This window comes from Mesoplodon bidens (genome assembly GCF_964165515.1).
Source record: "Mesoplodon bidens genome assembly, chromosome: X".
NCBI classification, from domain to species: Eukaryota; Metazoa; Chordata; class Mammalia; order Artiodactyla; family Ziphiidae; genus Mesoplodon; species Mesoplodon bidens.
The window spans coordinates 20,587,885-20,611,299 of NC_138163.1; the positions used below are offsets into that span (position 1 = coordinate 20,587,885).

Genomic DNA, 23,415 nt, shown 5'->3' on the forward strand with positions numbered 1-23,415 from the left:
TTTCCACCCTTTTAATTGTAGTGTATGCTGTATCATTAAAATAGAATTGTTGCTAGCACATTTCAGTTTTAATAAATGCTGTTCCTAAGAACATTTGCATGGGAAGCACTTCAACACAGGATGGACTCCTAATGAATTAAAATTCATTATGAGGTGGCAGGAATCATACACTCCGACTCCAGACTACACTGTGTGCCATCCAAGTAGGAATTTTTTTTTTAATAATTTGAACTTGGAGTTCTTCTCCCTTGGCTAAGGCACCTACATTATTCAAAATCACAGCAACTAAAACCACTGTTTTAACACTACATTGGCAGCAAGTGAAAAATTACAGTGAATTTACACATGTGTTCAGCTTTGCCATTTTTATGTGAACCAAACAACGTTATACGGTTGCAGCAAATTCTACCAGAAATTGCGGGTTCATCAGATTTTTAGGCCAAAACAGGCATTGAAAAGTCATCTATTTCACCCCACCCCACCCCCAGTCCTCAGGCAGCTCCAAACCCAAACCCACCTGAGCTGAGGAGACTTTGCCCTTTTTTGAAAAATCCTCAGGAGTGGACATTTTACAACTTCTCTTGGGTTCCTATTTCCACATCCAGCAATGATCACTGCTGAGATCTCCCATCCCCCTCTCCCCCCTCCCCAAACCTGCACAGCAATTTCAGTCCATTTTCTCCAATTTAATGGAGATAGAGGTCACTTAAGCCTTACTTGAAAGAGATCAGAGGTAATATATGGGGGAAGGTCTTAGTAAAACTGTAAATGCTATGCAAATGCACGGAATTCATAAAAATATCATGTGCCTGAAAAGTTGCTTTATGCTTGTTCCTTCCTTTTGTTCTTTGGAATGTTGTTATCTGCCACAGAAGAAAGTTGAAGACAATTCAGAATTGGGGAAGTGCTAGTTCAGTTTGATTTTAAGTGGCCACTGTTAACTGAGGAGAACAATCTATATTGGCAGTGCAGGAAACATCCTGCTTCACTGATCTTCTACCTCTTTTCCTCTTCCCTGTTTTCATTTGTTGAATGATCTGAGAACTGGCATGAAAGGTAGCACTTCCTTATTTACTCTATAGCCACTTCTTGCATGTGTGGAAAACTAAACAACCATGTGAATATTAAATTAAAGGATTTAAATTGTAAGTGTGTATATGGACTTGACAATTTCTGTACTTCAGATTGGTGCATAATAGGTTCAGGTCTGTTGTAGAGACTACATTGGGACCGTAACTTGAAACAGAAAGCTAGGGTAGGGGAAGCAGAATAAAGTATACTTTTAAGCAGGTGTATTCACTTTCAGTTTACTATTTGCAAAAAGGATATTATGGAAAATTTAGTGCTCTTATCAGTAAGCTGCGTCAGACCATGTATATTACAATTGCAAACAAAGTCAGTCCCTGAATCAAAACGTATACAGTTACCATTCTGGTAAAGGTATTGTTTACTGGTTTCCAGGAACTGTTTGAAAATTTACCTGTTAATCACTGACCCTTAGCATGCGAAGGACCTGGTACAATCAGTTGTTCTAATGCCCTGTCTTGGGGCAGGCAGGTAAGTAGCTAAGTTGTCCAGCATTGATGACTTACTGACTTTTTCCAGGTTGCCATAGATTCAGTGCTCCCTTAGCGCATGCCAGGGTGGATTTCCAGAAGTTATCCTTTATATACAGGCTAAATCTCTCCTACTTCAATTTATCTCATTTAATTTTCCATTGATTCCCTATGGATTTTGGAGGCAATACCCCACTAAATAATTATTTAATAAGCTTAAAATGAAAATGGTGAGGCAAGAGGTCTTATCTTTATTTTAGGGTAATTCTTGTTCTTTTAATGTGAAAAATTATTTTCCCTATATCTATGTGAGGTACAAAAATTCAGACTGGAATACATCCAAGCATAGACATTTGGAGAACTTTGCAACCTCTAAGTAGTCTTGCTTAAAATGATTATTTTGGGAGTAGAGAGTTATATCTTTGACCTTTAAATATATCATTGAAGGGAAATCTTTGTGGCTACATACTTTAAAACATTTTAGGTTGGAAATTATAATTATCTATTTTTTAAAAATAATGGAAATATGTAAGTGGATATTGGTTTTTATCATACTTCCTTTTACTTAAAAAAATGGTTGTCTCAAACATGATAAAATAGTACCATCAAAAGAGATTATCCCAGATTTATATAAGAAGGTATATTATCCTGATTTAAGATAAGGAAACAGTGAAGCCTCAGTGAAATAAAAGGGTGAGGTAAAAATGGAGCTCAACCCTGCGACTTCTAGGTTCAGTGAACCTCTTTTTTAAAAATATAAAAGGGGCATTAGAGCTGCATTGTGTGAAATGGGACTTTTTGATAGTAGGCTCTGAGAGATCACAGAAGAATGTCTTTCCTTGTAAAGCCAAAGAATTACAACTTTTCTTTGTAGAAATAGTTGATCATTCCATTAATAGAGGCAGCCCTTCTATTCAGTATATTCCTGTGTATTTATAAGCAATTATTTTGTGTTTAGAGCATTCTGCTGTCTAGTAAGGAAATTGACAAAGGTTGTCCTCAATAGTTGTTGTATAATAAAATAAATATTCCCAATCTGACCTTTCCTAAGTTAGTATGTTGCTGTGATAGTGATGGTTGAGACTCTGTGGATGAAAGAAAAATGATTGGCAGTAAAAATACTGTTTCTCTAGGATACTTACTTCAATTTAAACATTTAGAATTGCAGTGTTGGCCTCAGAGCAGTTGGCTCAAACAAAACTTTTACTAATAATCTTCACTAAGTCAGCAACTAAGAGCTTAGTGGAGTTTGAATTTCCTAACAAGGTTTTCTCCTCTCCCCCTACTACTCTCTCTCTGTAGACAATAGCCAAACATGTTAAGACAAGAATTCTGAGCTTGGTAGAAGCATGGAGAAATGTGATGAAAAACTGACTTTTCCTCTTTCTCTTGGTCAGTGTGCTGGAGAAGAGAAACGAGTTGGTACACGCACAGTATTTGTTGGCAGTCATCCAGTTTCAGAAACAGAAGCATACATTGCACAAAAATTTTGTGATAATAGAATAGTCTCATCTAAGGTAAGTTGTTTTTTAACTCAATAGATGTTCATATCGTGAGCCGGATAAAACTTATTTTTATATTTGCTGGAAGCTGATACATTTATATGTGCATACCTGGATGTGCACTTACACCAATCATAGACGAACTGTGGTAATTATTCCACCAAAAGGCAGTTTTTTAAAAAGCATCACTATGTCTTGTTACAGCTGAAAGATCATTTACTTGCCCTCCACTATGATTCACATTGCCTGTTGATTATATGTATGACTTTAAGTCTTAAAGTGTGCTAAAAGTGGAATTATTTACTTGCCCAGAGCTTTCTGAATTGCCCTTAAGTGGACGGACTAGGTTGTAAATAACTTACATTCTTCTGGAGGGTGTTATCTTAGAATGGCATTTGTGTCTCTTTCTATTCCATTGCAGAGCTTCTCAAGTACACTCCTGGGTCCCAACGGGTACATTCTGTTCTGTACACTGCTTAAACAGTTAAGGGTTCAGTCACTGTAGCTGTGTTACCATTTGAATAATCATCTTACTTTAGCACTGTGTAATACTAAAAGGAGTGGCCTGAAAGTCTGAAGACCTGTTTAAATCCTGGCCTGATCATTTACTAGCTGTGCGACTTTGGCCAAATTAATCTCTCAGTCTGAATGTCCTCATTAGTGAAATAGAGCTTATGTGACAGCGTTCTTTATAGATCCTAGTATCCAGTAGTCATCATTCTACAAGTATTAGTTTGCTTATCTTTACCTTTGACTGACTAGGTTAGGTGCTAGGTGCTAGATTGCTGGCCCACTGCTATCTCTTATAGCATGGCACAGATCTTGATAATTTTCCTCACTTCCTAATGCAGCTTGGTAAGGTAGATCTCACATGTTGGTGACAGTTGGTTCACTGCATACTGGCAAACACCAAGGACCTGAAACACAAAATTATGCCCTTCCTTTGCAAAGTTAACATTTCGGTTTTCAAACGTACATGCGATTTCTCTTTGGGTAGTGATATAATACAGACATGGGGAGGGGGAAGGGTAAACTGGGACGAAGTGAGAGAGTGGCATGGGCATATATACACTACCAAATGTAAAATAGATAGCTAGTAGGAAGCATCTGCATAGCACAGGGAGATCAGCTTGGTGCTTTGTGACCACCTAGAGGCGTGGGATAGGGAGGGTGGGAGGGAGGCTCTAAGAGGGAGGAGATATGGGGATACATGTATATGTATAGCTGATTCACTTTGTTATACAGCAGAAACGAACACACCATTGTAAAGCAATTATACTCCAATAAAGATGTTAAAAAAATACAGACACTTTATGCTTAGCTGGGAGAGTAACATGTAAAATGCGGACAGAATGAATGAAAACTATATTGCCTAATGAGCAGATCTATTGGGCTATAGAACACTCTGAGTGTATTTGGATAAAATGTCTGTTTCCTGTTAATCTTTAACCTTATGGCAGAAATTTTTCCTCAGCTAGAAGTTTCCATACCTGTGCCCAAGATAGTGAATAGTTCTTTTACTGAAAATTGTGACCCACCCTGTAGTATTCAAGAAAACAATCAATAGTAGTCCTTTGGCTCAGAATCATAGACTTATAGAACTGAAACAACATAAGAGATCCTCTTGTTCAACTCGCTGATTTTACAGATGGAGAAAGCAAACCCACAGAAATTAAGTTAGTGACGTGGTCACGAAGCAGAGTTAGTGATAAAGCCAGGGGCAGAACTGCTTTATAAGGTCTAGTGGCTCTGAATAAAGAGCTGTTTTCACATCGTTTTGCAATTTGAGCTCCTCCCTCAGTTTTCTCTCTCCTTTTGTATCAAGTGAAATATAAAATACTTTCTAGGGGATTATTGTTTCCTATAGTGTTTTATGGGGAAGATGGTAAAGTGACACACTGATAGTAAAGTGACTTTTCACTGAACCTAGTGATAATTTATTTGTTGTAATATACCATGAATTTTTACATATTAAAAGAACATAGAAGACTCAGTTAATTCTCAACTCTTTTTGTTTAGTAGAATATTTAATAGAATAGAATATTTTTCATATTTTATTTAACTTCAGTTTTGCCAATATGCAAAACAATGCAATAGCATATTTTTTTCAATGGTCAGGAATTCATGGGCAAATATAAATTATTTCTAAACACATCTGCATATACAGTATATATGTATGTGTTTTAGAAACCAGAATAAAGAAGTGAACGTTTCTACATTGATCGACTAACACATCTCTTTTTTCTCTGTAAATATTTTATATTTACAGTTTGTCTAGTTAACTGCTTATTAACTGATCTATTTTTCATAACAGCTCTAGAGCAGAAAAAGAGGAATTGACAGTATACTAACTTCACAAAAAGAATGAAATTTTAGTACAATGAATAGTTATAAGAAAACAGCGTATAGTGTAGTGGTAAAGAGCTTCACCCTTACAGACAGAAGACCTGGGTTTGAAGTTAAACTGAGTCATATAACCTTCCTGTGTCCCAATTTTCTTATCTGGAAAATGGGGGTATTAACTACTTAGCTCATAGGATTGTGATAAGACTGAAGTAAAGTAATCCACAGAAAGCATTTAAGCACTGTGCTTGGCATGTAGTAACAACTCAGTAGATGGTAGGTGCTATTGTTATTTATGTTTCTGTGATGATTATTATTATTATTACTGCTGTCCTGAGCAGTACTATTGATTTCCTCAGTCTCCTGTGTTCAAATGTGTGGAGTGATGTCTCTTGAAAAGAGGCCTTCAGGTCCAGTCTGGAGAGAAAAAGAGTTTCATAATTTGACTTTCTCTTCCTCACATTGCCCTTTGGCTAATTGTATTTGCACCAGAATCTTTTAATTGAGGAAATGTGTAATTTATAGAATATGTTAGCTGCCTTCCAACTATGTAGCAAGTGTTGATTTCCTTTCTAAACCATTCAGTAATAAAAATAACTTTCTCTTAATTGGGTGCTTTTTCTTTGTTTGTCTACAAATGACAACAGTAATGTAATATCATTGGGAATAAGTCCTGTTAATACAAGGAACACTGAAGATAAACACTTTGATAAAAATTTGTTTTTATTTACTTATTAAATGAGTGTCCTTTTCTTCTTTTGGGAACACAAACACTTTCTTTAGAAAAACTTGCTCTCTTTGGCCTTCCTACTTTAGAACACTCTTCAGGGACTTTGGGAATCATCAGAATTTTATGGCTGGTACAAAACTTGGAAATCCCCTTCTGTAGCAAAAGGAGCTAGATCTTTAAGATCTTTAGCTTCCATCATATTTCTCTGTTCTACATTTTTTTTTTCCTTTAAAAATCCTGAGCCTCATCTTGAAGGCCCTTCAGTGGGATAAGAATCAGGGAGCTCCACCCAACTGTTTGAAGCTATGCCCAAGGTTAAACTTACTCCTATGTGAAAGAATGTCTTCAAGTTTCAAGCCTAAAATTACACTAGCATTTTCCCTCATTTTAAAAGTCAGAACCTTCAGTAGAATTTATTAGATATGTCTTTGCATCTTATCGAACTCCCTGAAGGTGCCTTTTTAGCTAAAATCCTAATGCAGTACTCTTGGTAACTCCTTTTGCTGTTCTAAATTTATGGTAGAAAGAGTGATACTTTAAAAATGAGAAAGTTCTGCTTGACATTGGTAATGAAAATGGAAGTAGACTGCTCTGATGCTCAAAATTGGATGTAATGCCTACATCAAGGAGAGTTGATAATAAAGTGGATACAGTCATTTAGCAAAGTGAACAGTTATTCAAGCTACAGCTCTGCTTATTTACAACCGGCTGCTTATTTACAACTAATCTTCAAGTTTAGTGATTTTGTTCCATCACATCCAAATCCCAGTAGTTAGAAAAGTCAGTGCTCCTTCTGCTAGCCCCTTCGCAACTGGTTGTTAACTTTGTTATTTTCAATAGTTACTACTTCATTTTTTAGCTGCTCCCCTGTTTTCTCGTGATACACAGAAATATTAGAACAAGTTATTTGGAGCATTAGCTTCCCCATCAGCATTTTTAAGGCTAAATTGGAAAATGTTTGGACTTTGGGTACAAACAAGTAATGTTCTAAAGCCTCCTTTTGTTTAAATTTTTCAATTTAATAGACTTTCAAAACTGAGGTTCATTTCCTACTCCCTCCTTTAAATTAGGAAAGTTATTAAAGTTATATGGTTTTGATTTCAAATTAAATTAGGTGATAGATATGTGAGGGGTGACCCACAGTTTTGTCACATCAGAGGCCACATTTGTGTACCAATTATTTAATTCACTATACAGAAGATGAAAAATGCATTGCATATACTTGGAGAGCTGGCATTTTTCTGTAGAAACTTTTAAAGCATGTTCTAAATGTCACGGTTGCTTTTTAAGTTTATGGTTGCACATTAAGATAGTATAGAAATCCACTTACTTCTCTGAGCAAGAACTGACTTATGACCAAAAAAATCTCCATTTTCATCATTGTATATGAAACAAATGCTGTAAACATCTTATTCCTGAGTTAACATTGTTTTTGGTTTGTAGCAACTGACTAAGTCTGAGAGTCCACTTTTTAGGTAAACAAGGCAATTTGAATAACTTGGTATTAATGTGGCTTTAATTCAATTTCAGTTCTAATTAGAAAACTCCTTTCTTAGTCTGCATCTAGACTAAAGTTCATTCTTTATCTCACAAACAGTGGGAAATAAATGAAGCTTTTAGGCAGGGAGAGGTCATGTGAACAGAACCACATTTTGAAAAGGTCATTCTCATTGCTTTGTGGAAAATGGAATGGAAGGGAACAAAAGTGGAGGCAAGGAGTCCATTTAGGAGGCCAGTGCAGTAATCCAGGTAAGAGATGATGGCTTGGACAGCGGTGGTAGCAAATACGGAAAGATGTCCCAGAGATATATAGGAAGCAAAAATGGCAGGACTGGTAAGGAATTTCTTGTAACCGATGGTTAAAGGTATCTTCCAAGTATCTGAATAACATGGCTGAGTAGATGTCCTTGTCATTCACTGAAATAGGACATCCTGAAAGAGAACTAGATTTGAGGGACAGAGAAAGGATCATGGATTCAATCTCCTTTTACATGGCTCTGTGCCTTCTTGCACTGGGTTATTTACCACGTAAACTCCCTCTAATCTTTCAAGGCTCAGTTCAGAAGTCACCTGCTCTTTGAAGCCTTCTCAGGCTTCTCTTGGGTAGGAAAAAAAATCATAACTTCTACTGTATCCCCATAGCATTTTGCTCATGCTAGTTTTATGACATTTACCACATTAAATTGAGTGAATACATGATTGTCTTTTTGGCTATAACATAAATTCCTTCTGGGTAGAAAAGCCATATCTTGACCTTTATTGTACCTGCTGAAATCTTTGTTATCTGGACCACTGCCTGGCACACAGTAGGTGCTTGCTGAATTGAACTGAAATGCACTGCACACCAAGTGGGATGACTCTTGTGAGCATAATCTAGTTCTAGTTTTACTAGAAAACTGCATTGAAATAATGTATGCTATATTGCATTTGTATTATAATAAAGAGAAGTTGAATTTGCTTTTTAGTTAGAGCAGTGGAAGAAATAGCCAAAACACAGGTTTTAATCAAAATTTCTTGTATGCCTTCTACATGCTGCACGCTGTTGTAGGCACAGAAGGGAAGTGATCTTATGATATGTATGATATGCTCTCTGACCTCTTAGCAGTTCATGACCTGATATAGGAAAGAAGAGGGCATGTTGCAATAGTTTCCTATAAAGAGAATAACCAGAGTTCCTCAAGGAAGCAGTTCATTTAGTGAAACACAGGTAAACAAACAGTGGAGGCCTGGAAACAGCAACAAAAAATGTTCCCTTTCAATGTGTTAACACCCCACAGAGGACTCTTAACAGTCCCTAATGTTTGTTTGTTTAATTAAAAACCCTTTACTTAAGGAACAGAAGGTCAACAAACTAGAAGCTCAGCTGTTAGCCTTTTGGAGTTTAGTTTGTTGTTTTAGAAAACAGACCTTCAGTTATCAGGACAGTTAAGTGCTGATCTGAACTACTGCAGCTTCAGAGTGGCTGGATCTGTGGTTTTGATCCCTTTTATTTTTGGTCACAAGCTGCCTTGGGAACCTGAAAACTGTGGACTCTCTTCTCCCAAGTGATACACATCCACACACAATTATGCACTTCATTTTGTTTTTTTTGTTTTGTTTTGTTTTTTTGTGGTACGCGGGCCTCCCACTGTCGCGGCCCCTCCCGTCGCGGAGCACAGGCTCCGGACGCGCAGACTCAGCGGCCATGGCTCACGGGCCCAGCCGCTCTGCAGCACGTGGGATCCTCCCAGACCGGGGCACGAACCCACGTCCCCTGCATCGGCAGGCGGACTCCCAACCACTGCGCCACCTGGGAAGCCCTATGCACTTCATTGTGAATGGGCTTCCCTGAGGTACTTCTGTGAACCCTGGGGGAAGAACCTTCTAGGTTAGTGGAACCTTGAGCCCATACACCTTTTAAAGAGAGGTCAGTAGTAAATCCCCATCTGTCGTATCATGCTCTACAACTTTGGCTTTTTCAGTCACCCTACCTAATATAATGGACATTTTCTCACATATGGAGACCATTCAAGTATAAATTTAGATCTAGGCTAAGAAACCTTTCTTTCTGGTTTCTGGTCTTCTTTATTAAGACATCTAGAAAATCCAACTTCTGGTGATTTTAAAATTACCTAGTCCTTGAGCTTAAGGTATCAGTGAGAAAGAAGGTCTTTGTGATTTGACAGTTGGCCCAAGAGTTTTCTCCACCTGCCCATGTACAATTTAGCATTGAAACCTTTTCCTATTACCAGTTACCAAAGCACAGGTTGGTGTGTTGTTGATTAAAATGAAAGCCCTCTATGACCCAAGGTTATGTGTACACCTCTGCTGTCACAGAGGTGGGAAGCGGTGATAGGGACAGAATTATACTTGTGATGATGATCAAGATTCCAGAGGTTAGCTCAGCCAAAGGAATTAATTAAATTAGTACATTCACTCATCCAACTAATTTATTGTCTACTTTATGTCAGGCATTGTGCTAGGTGTTGGAGAAAAAGTAATAAAAAGACAGATGAGATCTGCCCTTATAGATCTCATTGCCTATTGAGGGAGGAACTTTAATTAAATTACGCCCACATATAATTATTCACTGAAACGAGTGTTATCAGGGAAGTATAGGATGATATGAGAGCAGATAAAAGGTAACATAATTTAGATCGGGTTGGGGAAAGCAAAGCTGTGGGACTAGATGGCCCAATTGGAATGATCCAAGTGAAAACTTCACTCCTGAAAAGAACGTTTATATACTCTACCTCTAAGTACACGCTTATTTATATGTATGAGGTTTGGGTTTTAACATGCTTTCAAAGTGTTGTGATAATTTGGAATCATGAGTAATTATTATTAATATTTTTCAAGTTTCCTTTCTAATAATCTTTTTTTTTCTTCTCCCCTTACAGTATACACTTTGGAATTTCCTCCCAAAGAATCTGTTTGAACAGTTCAGAAGAATTGCAAATTTTTATTTTCTCATCATTTTCCTTGTACAGGTAAGAGCTCCATTAGAAACTTAATTTCCTTAACCAAGTTTCAATCCATTTCTAACCTTAAAATGCCCTGTGATTAAAAAGTTGTTTCAGGGCTTATTATAATAAGACTTGTTAAAATACTAATATTATATTTTAAGATATATATGATTTTACATATTTCTAAAATAGCTCTTTTACTAGATAACTCTAGTAAAACATCTAGGCTAGTCTGCATCTCATACCACATGCTCTTTTGCCACTGGCTTCCTTTATTTTCTTACAGGTGTCACATGCCCTCCTACCATAGAGACTTTCCATACACCCTTCACTGCACCTGGAAGGCCCTCCCTTCCATCTAGTTAACTTCTATTTACTCTTCAAACCTCAGTGTCTCACTTGTTTTAATATCTGGTTTTCACTGTAAGCTGCCAGCTCTACGAGGGCAGGGACTTTTCTCCATCTTGTTTAAAATAAAGCAGCATCTCTAGATCCTGGCTGATAATAGCATGAGGGTGACAGAATGGTGCTCAACAAATAGATGGTAAATGAATGGATGTATTTCAATCAAGGGGTTAGTTCAAGCCGGGATGAAAACTAAGCCTAAATTTAGAACTATTTTCTTAAACTTACAGCTGTGTGGATTGCTTTTGTTTTAATGAAAGTTAACATTCACCCTGCTACCGGAATATGTTTTGTCTGCATTTCTGTCTGAAATGTTTGTAGTGTGTAAGTGCTGCATATGAGTTAATGGCTTATTTTCATTTTACTTTCAACTTAATTTCTTTACCTAGGTCACAGTAGACACACCAACTAGCCCAGTTACCAGTGGACTTCCACTTTTCTTTGTTATAACTGTTACAGCCATCAAACAGGTAAATTTCTAATTTACAATTATACTTGCATTTCAGTCCTGTCTGATTTGAATTTCATTGTCAAAGGTTCTTTTTCACATTTATATCGAGTGGGTATCCTTGATGAATTTAGTTTATATTTTGTTCTTATTGAAAACACATGAAAATTATTGTAAGGTGCATCTTTAATTTATTTGCTCCTTTCTTCCTATTTGTGTGTGGTTGGCGGGGGGCGGGAATATAACCCTAAAAGGAGAGTAAGTAGAAGGTGCAGCTCAGTGGGGAAGTGTGAGGTGAATTTTTAATGTGCATTACATTTTTCATTGTGCTATATCTGTCTGAAAAATTCCCATTCTTGTGGACTTTTTAAATTGCTGCCTATAGCAAAGAACTCAAGAGCATACTTGAGTTTCTTACTTTAATTTGTTGTCTTTCCTGATGCTGCGGAAGGGGGTCGTGGGTAGAAGAGGCTTTTGTTCTTGTCAAAGTTCATACCTGTCACAGTTTATGATAGTGCCTTTGAAAAATTCCAGATGAAATAGAAAATGGAAACAGGAAACTGGAGGTGAAGGGGTGGATTAGCAATGTTTATCATGTAATCGGAGAGTCCATAGGACCTGACAGATTACAAGGATACTTTTAGACAGTACTTATCAAAAGTACTTTAAAAAATCTCCCCCAAAACTTCCAAACTGTTTGCTTAACAATATTGGGAACATGGTTATCTTTCCTCTTGGGTTTATCTGGTCTTCTATCTTGCTTACCAGGAACTGCAAGAATATTTTATCAAGTGTTTGGTTGCTGAATAAAGACTTTTGGAATGTTATTTCCTTAGGCTGTTAGGATTATTTTCTTTAACATCATAGAATTGCTGGTTCCAAGAATAGCCTGTATGGTTTTCAAAAGCTCTTACTGATTCAGTTTACTCCCAGTACTAGTTCATGTTGGGGCCTTTCTTTCCTCACTGACATCACATATGAAGTGATAGCCTAGCATTGCCATAAAGAAGGACATAAGAGGAATGGATATATAGCAGCTGAGAAAAAAAGGGGAAGGCGATCAAGACATTTTTCACACAGTTAGATTTGAAAAGGTAAACTCATTATTATAAAGAAAGAAAGCAAAGTGATGTAAAAAAAAAAAGGAGATCATGCTAAAACAAATGAACGTCCTCCATCCTTAGTTCTTTTGGCTTAAATTTACTCTAGACCAAAGGAAACCCAAAGGAAAATGAACTCTGATTACTTCTAACTCTAAAAAATGAACAACAATTTGTATTTTCTTTTGTCACCAAGTCAGTGGAGAAGTTTAACCATCGTTCTCTAAAACAACAGTTTTAGATAGATACTGTTCCAAAATAATCCTCCTTGCCTTTTCTATTTTCTGTCCCTGGGGAGGAATTATATTTCCTCAGAGATGATCACTCCAATGGTCTACTATACATGAACATATTTAAGTGACTCGGTCTATAAGAAAATAACACTTTTTTCAAATTAAAGAGTGGAAAAAATGAACATTAAGTTGAATAAGAGCAGAATTAGAAAAATAAATCATAGTCCTTCACAATTGAAGAATGCCTGTGTTTTTTTTAATACTTATCTATAGAGTGCAGGAACCTTTTAAAGCAATAAAGCTATAGGGGGTATTTTGAAAGCATATCTTAGTTTTTGCTGCAAAAATTTACAGTGTTGTCTCTTTAGCATTCTGAGTTGAAATTAATACTGTAAGTATAAATACCTGCTGGTGACTCATAGAGGGGGTTATAGAAATTTATTAACAATTTTACTTCATTATGTGAGCTTGACTATGTCCTTATTTTTATCCTTCTAGGGATATGAGGATTGGCTGAGGCACAGAGCTGACAATGAAGTCAACAAGAGCACTGTTTACATTATTGAAAATGCAAAGCGAGTGAGAAAAGAGAGTGAAAAAATCAAGGTATTAAGTTTTGTAGTTCATTCTTTTTTAAAATTACAGTAAGAACACATCATTTTAAAATGTATAATTCAGTGGCATTTCGTACATTCACAGTGCTGTGCAACCATCAATACTGTCTAGTTCCAGAACATTTTGACCACCTGGAAAGGGAAACCCCCATAGCCATTAAGTAGTCATGCTGCATTCCTCCCTCACCCAGGCCCTGGCAACCACTAATCTCCTTTCTGTCTCTGTGGGTTTACCTATTCTAGATATTTCATATAAATGGAATCATACACTATGTGGCCTTTATGTCTGGCTTCTGTCACTTATTGTTATGTTCTTGAGGTTCATTCATGTTGTGGCATGTAGCCGTACTTCATTCCTTTTGATGATTGAATAATACTCCATCATATAGCTATACCATATTTTGTTTATCCATTCATCAGTTGATGGACATTTTAGGTTTTTTCTACCTTTTGGCTATTAGGAATATTGGTAGTATGAATATTCATGTACAGGTTTTTGTTTGAACACCTGTTTTCCATACTTTTGGGTATATACGTAGGAGTAGAATTGCTAGGTCATGTGGTGACTCTATGGTTAACTTTTTCATGAACCACCCAACTGTTTTCCACAGCAGCTATATACCATTTTATATTCCACCAGCAACGTATGATAGTTCTAAGGTACTGTTATTTTTTAATATCTCAGGCAGTTTAATTTTTATCCAAATTAATCATTGTTTCGTATTACCCAATAAGAGTCCTGTCGATAAAATTTTAGACTTGCCCACATCAAATAATATTTTTTGTTCCCAACAGATTTTATTTTAATTAATAGTAAGCTTTACTTTTTAGAGCAGTTTTAAGTTCACAGCAAAATTGAACAGAAATTATGGAGTTGACATACACCCCTTTCTCCACACAGGTGCAACCTTCCTCATAATCATTATCCCCCACCAGAGTGGCATATTTGTTATAATCAATGAATCTCTAGTGGCTCATCATTATAACCCAAAGTCCATAGTTTAGATTAGGGTTCACTCTTGGTATTACATATTCAGTGAGTCTGAACAAATGTATAATGACCTAAACACTATAGTATCACACAGAATCATTTCACTGCCCTAACCATCCTTTGTGCTCTGCCTATTTATCCCTCCTTCCAACCCGGGTCACCACTCTTCTTTCTACTGTCTCCATAGTTTTGCCTTTTTCCATAGTGTCATGTAGTGAAAATCATACAGTATGTAGCTTTTTCAAATTGGCTTCTTTCACTTAGTAATATGCATTTAAGTTTCCTCCGTCTTTTCATGGCTTGATAGCTCATTTCTTTTTTTTTGTCCAAATTATTATTTTTATTTATTTATTTTTTTAACATCTTTATTGGAGTATAATTGCTTTACAATGGTGTGTTAGTTTCTGCTTTATAACAAAGTGAATCAGTTATACATATACATATGTTCCCATATCTCTTCCCTCTTGCGTCTCCCTCCCTCCCACCCCTCTAGGTGGTCACAAAGCACCGAGCTGATCTCCCTGTGCTATGCGGCTGCTTCCCAGTAGCTGATAGCTCATTTCTTTTTGCACTAAATAATATTTCATCGTCTAGATGTACCAGTTTATTTTTCCATTCGCTTACTGAAGGACATCTTGGGTACTTCCATGTTTTGGCAATTACAAATAAAACTGCTGTAAACATCCACATGAAGGTTTTTGTGTGGACGTAAGATTTCAGTTCATTTTGGTAAACACCAAGTAGTGTGATTACTGGATCATATGGCAAGAGTATGTTTAGTTCATAAGAAGCTTGCAGGCTGTCTCCAACATAGCTACCCATTTTACATTCCCATAAACAGTGAATGAGAGTTCTGTTACTCCATATCCTGGCAAGCATTCGTTGTCAGTGTTCTGGACTTTGGCCATTCTGATGGGTGTATAGTGGTATCTCATTTTTGTCTTAACTTGCAATTCCCTAATGACATATGGTGTTGAACATATTTTCATATGCTTACTTGCCATTTGAATATCTTCTTTAATGAGGTATCTATTAGGTCTTTTGCCCATTTTTTTATCAGATTGTTCATTTTCATATTGTTGAGTTTTAATAGTTTTTGGGGGGTTTTTTGGTATATTTTGGATAACAGTCCTTTATCAGATGGGTCTTTTCCAAATATTTTATCCTAGTCTTAAGGTATTATTTATTTATTTTTATTTTATTGTGTTATTGGGATAAAAAACACATAATACTAAATGTACCATCTTAACCATTTAAAAAATATTTATTTACTTATTTATTTATTTTTGGCTGCATTGGGTCTTTGTTGCTGCGCACGGGCTTCTCATTGTGGTAGCTTCTCTTGCTGTGGAGCACGGGCTCTAGGCGCACGGGCTTCAGTAGTTGTGGCTCACTGGCTTAAGTAGTTGTGGCACGTGGGCTCTAGAGCGCAGGCTCAGTAGTTGTGGTGCACGGGCTTAGTTGCTCCACGGCATGTGGGATCTTCCTGGACCAGGGCTCGAACCGTGTCCCCTGCATTGGCAGGCGGATCCTTAACCACTGTGCCACCAGGAAAGCCCATGAAAGGGTGTTGAATTACGCCAAATGCCTTTTCTGCATTGACTGAGAGGATCATGCAACGCGCTGTTTATGTGTTGCATTACATTGATTGATATTCATATATATATCCTTGGATCCCAATGATAAATCCCATTTGGTCATGGTGTATGATCATTTTAATGTGCTGTTGATTTTGATTTGGTAGTATTTTAAGATTTTTTGTATCAGTATTCGTTGAGGAAATTGGTCTGTAGTTTTCGTGTAGTGTCTTTTTCTGGTGATGGTATCAGGGAAAAATGCTGGCCTCATAGAATAAGTTTGGGGTTGTTCCCCCCTCTTTGATTCTTTAGAAGAATTGGAAAGGATTGTTATTTCTTCTTTAAATGCTTGGTAGAATTCTCCAGTGAAGTCATCTGATCCTGGGCTTTTCTTCTGTTTTTGCCTGGGCTTTTCTTCTGTTTTTGATTCCTGCTTCAATCTTCTCATTAGTTTTGGATCTACTCAGATTTTTTTATTTCTTCGTGATTCAGTTTTAGTAGGTTGTATGTTTCTAGGTATATATCTGTTGGCATATAATTGTAGTAGTCTCTTATAATCCTTTTTATTTCTCTGCCATCAGTTGTGATGTCTTCTCTTTCATTAGCTGTTTGTGTCTCTCTTTTTTTCTTAGTCTAGCTAAGGGTTTGTCAGTTTTGTTAATCTTCTAATTTGTAAGTCTTCCAAAATTGTTTGTCAATTTTGTATTTTTTTAAAAGAATGTTTCTATATGAATATGGATTAAATTATAGAACCTAATGGAAATCAAATCCTCCAGAACAAGGGAACAAGATATATGGAACAGAAAGAGAAGAAGGTAGGTGAAAATACCATTCCAGAATGATTCAGGGCTGTGGTATGAATTCATACAAAATGATACTCTCCTCCCTATACTTTTATCAAGTATTATCATTGCTGAATTATTTATTAAATATCCAGAATTCCAGGCATAAGTTGTCCATATCCCCAGCAATAAGTAAATTTTCTTGCATCTTCTTATAGGAATGATGGGAGGAAGGCTACAGAGTGGGAGGGTTACCCAAGTTTGACATAAAATGTCTTTCTTCCACTCTTTTTTTTCTTTTCTCTGTTCTCTGCATCCCAGAGGGGAGGACCTTGTGATGAATTAGAGTGGTTAGGATCTGAAGTTTCAAGACCAGTCGTAGAAACTCAGCTTTTTGTTCACATAAGAACCAAAGGCAGCATAAATGATTCATAGCATTAAACCTGTTGCTCCCAGGGCACGAAGTAAAATTGCAAAGCAAGTAAAAGTCTCCCACAACTCTCCTTTTCTCTCCTTTCCTCTTTCTGTTTTTGTTGTCACCCCCACTGCCTTAGAAGGACCCCCATCTTCCACCTTTCCTCACCAGGCTACTTTTCCTTGAGGCTGACCTCAACCAGGTATAATCTGAATTACATCAGTTGGTGCTGTTGTGTGAAATGCTGTTTGATTGAGCCCTTTCTGGAGTATTTGTGTGTGGAAAGAGATGCCTATAAACTAAAAGTGTCCAAGTGTTTGATTGCTTGGCTGGGGAGTGTGGGGACTCTTGTTAAGCAGGAGAGTGACTTATTCTGTTTCCTCAGTGCATTGGGAATTTTTTGAAGGGTTTTTCAAAGCTAGGGGGTGACTTGATCTTACTTTTTTTTTTTTTTTTTTTTTTTTTTTTGCGGTACGCAGGCCTCTCACTGCTGTGGCCTCTCCTGTCGTGGAGCACAGGCTCCGGACGCACAGGCTCAGCGGCCATGGCTCACGGGCCCAGCCGCTCCGCGACATGTGGGATCTTCCCGGACCGGGGCACGAACCCGTGTCCCCTGCATCGGCAGGCGGACTCTCAACCACTGCGCCACCAGGGAAGCCCTGATCTTACTTTTTAAGAAAAGACAACTCTGGAGAGTGAGCACAGTAGAGGCATGAGCAAAAGTAGAATGAGGGAAACCTGTTAGGTGGCTACTGCCGTAGTATAAGCAAATGATGATAAGAGCTTATATTAGAATGATAGTAGAAGAGATAATAACAGTAAAAATAGTTGTTAACATTTATATGTTACATAAATATGCCAGGCACTCCGTTTTACATTCTATTAACTCATTTAATCCTTACTTTACAGCAGTCCTATGAAATAGGTACTTTTGTTATCCCCTCTTTACAAATGATGAAACTGAGGCATAAGGTGGTTAAGAAACTTGTCCACAACTAGTAAGTGGGAAAGCTGGGATTTGAATTGAAGCAAGTCTGGGTATGGCATCCATGCTCGTAAGCACAACTTTGCCCCTCCTGTCTTGTGATCAAAATAAATGTATGTATTCAGGATGGTTTTCGGAGGTAAAGTGTGGATTTACTGATGCATTCCATGTAAGGAGGGAGAAAAAGAGCAAAATAGAATAAAGATAGCCTCCTTGATTTTGGGCTGAGCAACTAGGTGCATTAAATAGTGCTATTAAACAAAATGCTGCTGCTAGGGGCTTCCCTGGTGGCGCGGTGGTTAAGAATCCGCCTGCCAATGCAGGGGACATGGGTTCGAGCCCTGGTCCAGGAAGATCCCACATGCCGCAGAGCTACTAAGCCCGTGTGCCACAACTACTGAGCCTGAGCTATAGAGCCCGCATGCCACAACTACTGAAGCCTGTGCTCCTAGAGCCCGTGCTCCGCAACAAGAGAAGCCACCGCAATGAGAAGCCTGTGCGCCACAAGAAAAAGCAGCCCGCACTCGACGCAACTAAAGAAAGCCCGTGTGCAGCAACGAAGACCCAACACAGCCCAAATAATTAATTAATTATTTTTTTTAAATGCTGGTGCTATTAAATAAGCTGGAGAAGAATAGGTTTGGGGGAAAAGGTGGGGATGAAGGGAAATCAGGAATTCCGCTTGGGCCATGTTAATTTTTTTTTTAATATTTATTTGTTGGTTGGTTTGTCTGCGCTGGGTCTTAATTGCGGCATGCGGGATCTTCATTAACACGTGCAGGATCTTCGTTGTGGCATGCGGGATCTAGTTCCCTGACCAGGGATCGATCCTGGCCCCCCTGCATTGCGAGCACAGAGTCTTAACCACTGGACCACCAGGGAATTCCCAGGCCATGTTAATTTTGAGATTCCTATTAGCCCGATGGAATTGTCAAGCCTGGAGCTCAGAGATGTTTTAGGTGGATATAGAAATTTGGATGGAATCACATAAAACATAAAGAAGAGAAACAGGCCTTGAGGAGTTCCAATGGACAAACACAGGTATTTGTAAGGGAAAGAGTATGGGTTTTGGCATTAGAAATATTGGAAGAGTTTCTTCAGGTTTACTGATTATTTCCTTTGTATCCAGTATGCTTATAAGCCCATTGAAGGAAATTCTTACCTCTCATATCATGTTTTTCATTTCTAACTTTTCCAATTGCCGTTTTTTGGGAGTTTCCGTATTTATGCCCAAATTCCTCATCTGCATGTGTATGTTGTCTACCTTTTCCAGTAAATAGTTTAATATCTTAATCATAGCTATTTTTCTATCCCTGTTTCATAATTCCAAAATCTGAGTATTTCTTATTTTTAATTTATTTTATGTATTGATTTTTGGCTGTGTTGGGTCTTTGTTGCTGCACGCAGGCTTTGTCTAGTTGCGGCGAGCGGGGTCTACTCTTTGTTGCGGTGTGCGGGCTTCTCATTGTGGTGGCTTCTCTTGTTGTGGAGCACGGGCTCTAGGCATGCAGGCTTCAGTAGTTGTGGCACGTGGACTCAATAGTTGTGGCTCACGGGCTCTAGAGTGCAGGCTCAGTAGTTGTGGCACACAGGCTTAGTTGCTCTGTGGCATGTGGGATCTTCTCAGACCAGGGCTCGAACCCGTGTCCCCTGCATCAGCAGGCGGATTCTTAACCACTGCGCCACCAGGGAAGCCCCAAAATCTGAGTATTTCTGAGGCTGGTCCTATTGACGCCTTTATCTTTTGATGATGGTTCATTTTTGTCTTGGTTTTGTGCATCTCGTTGTTTTTTTTTTTTAATTGAGTTTTGGGCAGTGCATGTGAAAGAATGCTGGAGACCGAGGCAGGTAACCTGTATTTGTGGTCTGTAGTGGGCACACCTATTCTGTCAGCCAGCCCATCAGTGTTGGGGGTTGAGTCAGTCTGGTAAGGAGTTGGCTGGCTTTGGATTTTGCTGTAGCTGTTGATGCTTTCAGTACACCACTGGACTTTAAATGCCTGCAGTGCTGGGCTGCCACAGGGGTTTTCTCAGTGTTCCTGTTCCATTCTCTGCTTTCAGCAGGTCCTGCATTCCTGAGACACAGTGAATGCCTCTCTCTCTACGCCCTTTCTCCTCCCCCAGTGGTAGATTCCTCTTTCTTGGGGTTCCTGGTGGGAACAGACTGGTTTCTTGGTTCTCCTACTCCATCTCAGTATTAGGCAGGTTTTAGGCACCCTTGCCTTCAGGGTGGAACTTTCTCAGTACTCTCCTTTTTGTCAGTGCTAGGTCCTCAGTATGAGGGGGTTTCCTGTCCCATCCCCAGCAGCAGATGGCTTTGATTCTATCTCCCCGCTAGCAGTAGTTACGTTACCCTGAGACTGTGCCCGGGAGGGTTTCTTGCCTTTCTCTTAGGCACAGATGGTTTTTACCTCATATGAGAGAAGGGTCCACAGTTGTAGCATATTTTATGTCTGTTCCTCCACAGCAGTCATTCACAACCTGTATGCCTGTACCAGTGAGGAAGGCTCTTTTAGGCCTCCTGTCCTCATGCTTTCTCATGAGCACTCAGTGGATGCCTATAGAGAAGAACTGATATGTGCTTATGGTCTCCTCTTTTCTCTCAGGCTTGCAGAGATTTGAAACTGTCACGTTGGCCCCTACCAAGCCTTTTACAGTTGGTTAAAAATCTAGTTACTTTCATCCTAGGCACTTTTATGGCAGTCGTCTCTTCCTCCTGTGCTTCGTCAATTGTGAAACAGTTTATTTCTCCTCTCTCTCCTCAGAGGGACTTTTCACCCTTGAAATTCAGTTCATTTGGTTGCCCTGCAACCTCAGCTCTCTGATGAACTCCAAAAAATATGATTCTGTTGATTATCTGCCTATTTCTAATATTTATGACAAGGGATAGTGATGTTCTCTTGTGGCTTTGTACATGCTAAGTGGAAACAACTCTACAGTTGGTTGTCTAAGTGGACCATGTTGTTCCCTTTCTTTAAAAGTCCTTTCCCAGTCTCCCCTTGCCTTCAGGGTGAGGCCTAAACCCCTGACCCTGATCTGTCAAGACTTTTGTGATCTGGCCCCTGTCCATCTTACCAGCCTTAACTCCAGGTGCAGGGATCTTTTCATATCTGAGCGAATCATTATCAATGTTGTAGAAGAAATTCTGTTTGTGGTTTTTATTTATCAGTGCCTGAGAATCATGTCCCGTTCTTTAATGAGTGTTTCCTTCTTCTAAGACGCTCTAAGATTTTGTTTGTTATTTTTCTTCTGTGTATTTAAGCATAGATTGTGGCTTTGTATAAGCAACAGAAGTGTTTGTGTATGTGAGGAAGGAAAGATCCAAGAAAATAAAATATTATTTACAAATTGGTTCCATTATTTATGCTGTTGCTCTTGGCTACTGATTAAGACTGGCAAAGAAAATAAAATTGTTCCTGAATAGATCTTGAAATCCTCATCTTCATCTGCCAAATTGTGTGTAGCAATTGGAAGGCAGGTGTGTCATTTGTTAGTTCAGCATTTCACAACCAGTGTGCCAGAGTTGGTGAGCCAGATACTGTGACTATCTCCTAAAGTGGGTTGTCTTCTGTCACCAGCAGCCTCCTCCCTTTATCTGGAAGTGCTGTACAAAAGGGTTACTTATCATTTTCTGTGTGTGCCACAACATGGAAAACGTTGGAATGCACTGGGCTGGATAATTTCTTACCTCCTTCTAAAAAAATTTTATGACTATTCATAAGTTGGAAGTAAAGCAGTTGTAGGGTATTAGTAATAATTATAATTAGCAACTACCAGAGGGTGAATATATGCTAGGCACTTTACGTAACACTTTACCTGTATCCTCATTTCATACTCCAGCCAATCCTATGAGGTAGTTGCAGTCATCAAAGACACTTAACCTAAGGTCATATAGTTAAGTGGCAGAGCTGGGACATAAAGTCAAGTAGTGAAGATCTGCATTTTAATCATCATGATTTATTTCCTACATTATTAAATTATGCGCTAGACATGGTTCGTGGTTTCTCCTCTCATGTTTTTCCTCTACTTGAGCTTTGGGTACTTGCTCATAGCAGATGAATTGTTGGAAAATGACCTATTTGAAAAAAGTTTTTTCCAAATGTTATGGGTAACATAAACACCTCTCTAATTAAGCGAGATTTTCTGAGCACTGTGACCCCAAAATAATAGCTGTTATCACTTGGAAGGTGAAGCATTTTGAAATAGTTATCTATGATGCAGAGTGGGAGTGTGGCTGACCAGTGTTCCTGAAGTGCTCAAGTTAAGATGTGTAGATTTTCTTGATTCATTCATGACATGATAATGGCCATTCTCTTATCAAACACCAGTGCCAGAAACAACAGAGAACAAAAGGGTCCCTGGGTGCTGAAATCATTTGTTAGAGATTAAAGTTCAATACTAAGGTAATCTAAAAGCATCCTAAGTCATTGTAACCTTAAAGAGGATTCTGAATGTTGAGTGATATTCCGTCATCACCTTTCACATGGTATAGGATGCTGAGGCAGTCTAAGCCATAGAGGAGGAGAGGTCTTTTGCTACTGTTCTGACTTTAGTTTGAGGTATAATGAACGCTTTGTTTGGAATTAAGAATACTTATATTTATTTTTCTCTCTATGCTAGGTCGGTGATGTAGTAGAAGTACAGGCAGATGAAACCTTTCCCTGTGATCTTATTCTTCTATCATCCTGCACAATTGATGGAACCTGTTATGTTACTACTGCAAGTCTTGACGGGGAATCCAATTGCAAGGTAATGGAGATTAAACCTTGCCTAAACATTTGAGCTCAGGATAGTTAATCATACAATACTCCATCCCACTGCCCCCTAATCTTTTATCTTATTTTTTCCTGTTTGTGTAAGTTTTGTATTTGAAGACAGCTTTTATATAACTGTCTTTGAACTTCTAGCAAATACTCAACTTTGAGGGAAAGGGTGGTGTTGGGTGAGGAAATCCACACCCCAAATAAAAGCCACCACATTTTTGATAGCACTGTTTGCATTTCATATTGTCACTAACCCATTCAATATTTTATTTAGGCTTTTAAAAATGAAAGTAGTCTTAGGCTGAAACTATATAACTATGAAAATAACTTCACCCTAAGGTACTCTAACCTTACAGTTTGATCTGTTTTTATTTTTAAAGTGATGACTATCTTCTTGAAAAAAATGATTATTCCTGGCATATAGAAAATCTAACCTGGAATGGTTTGATTACTTTTAAAAATACCTTAGGGTGTAGTTTGGCAAATATTTGCTTTATTTCAACTAGGAAGAATTATAAATGTGTTAG

General features: G+C 38.2%; 1 protein-coding gene across 3 annotated transcripts in view; it reads left to right on the plus strand.

Annotated features, from left to right (window-relative positions):
• Window positions 1-23,415, plus strand: part of ATP11C (ATPase phospholipid transporting 11C (ATP11C blood group)) — a 167,422-nt gene that overhangs the window by 71,101 nt on the left and 72,906 nt on the right. For all 3 annotated transcript variants that reach the window (XM_081223177.1, XM_081223176.1, XM_081223178.1), the window contains exons 2-6: window positions 2,954-3,073; window positions 10,511-10,600; window positions 11,371-11,451; window positions 13,261-13,368; window positions 22,746-22,874. In XM_081223177.1, the coding sequence (XP_081079303.1) occupies window positions 2,954-3,073; window positions 10,511-10,600; window positions 11,371-11,451; window positions 13,261-13,368; window positions 22,746-22,874 (528 nt within the window). The remainder of the gene's footprint in view (window positions 1-2,953; window positions 3,074-10,510; window positions 10,601-11,370; window positions 11,452-13,260; window positions 13,369-22,745; window positions 22,875-23,415) is intronic.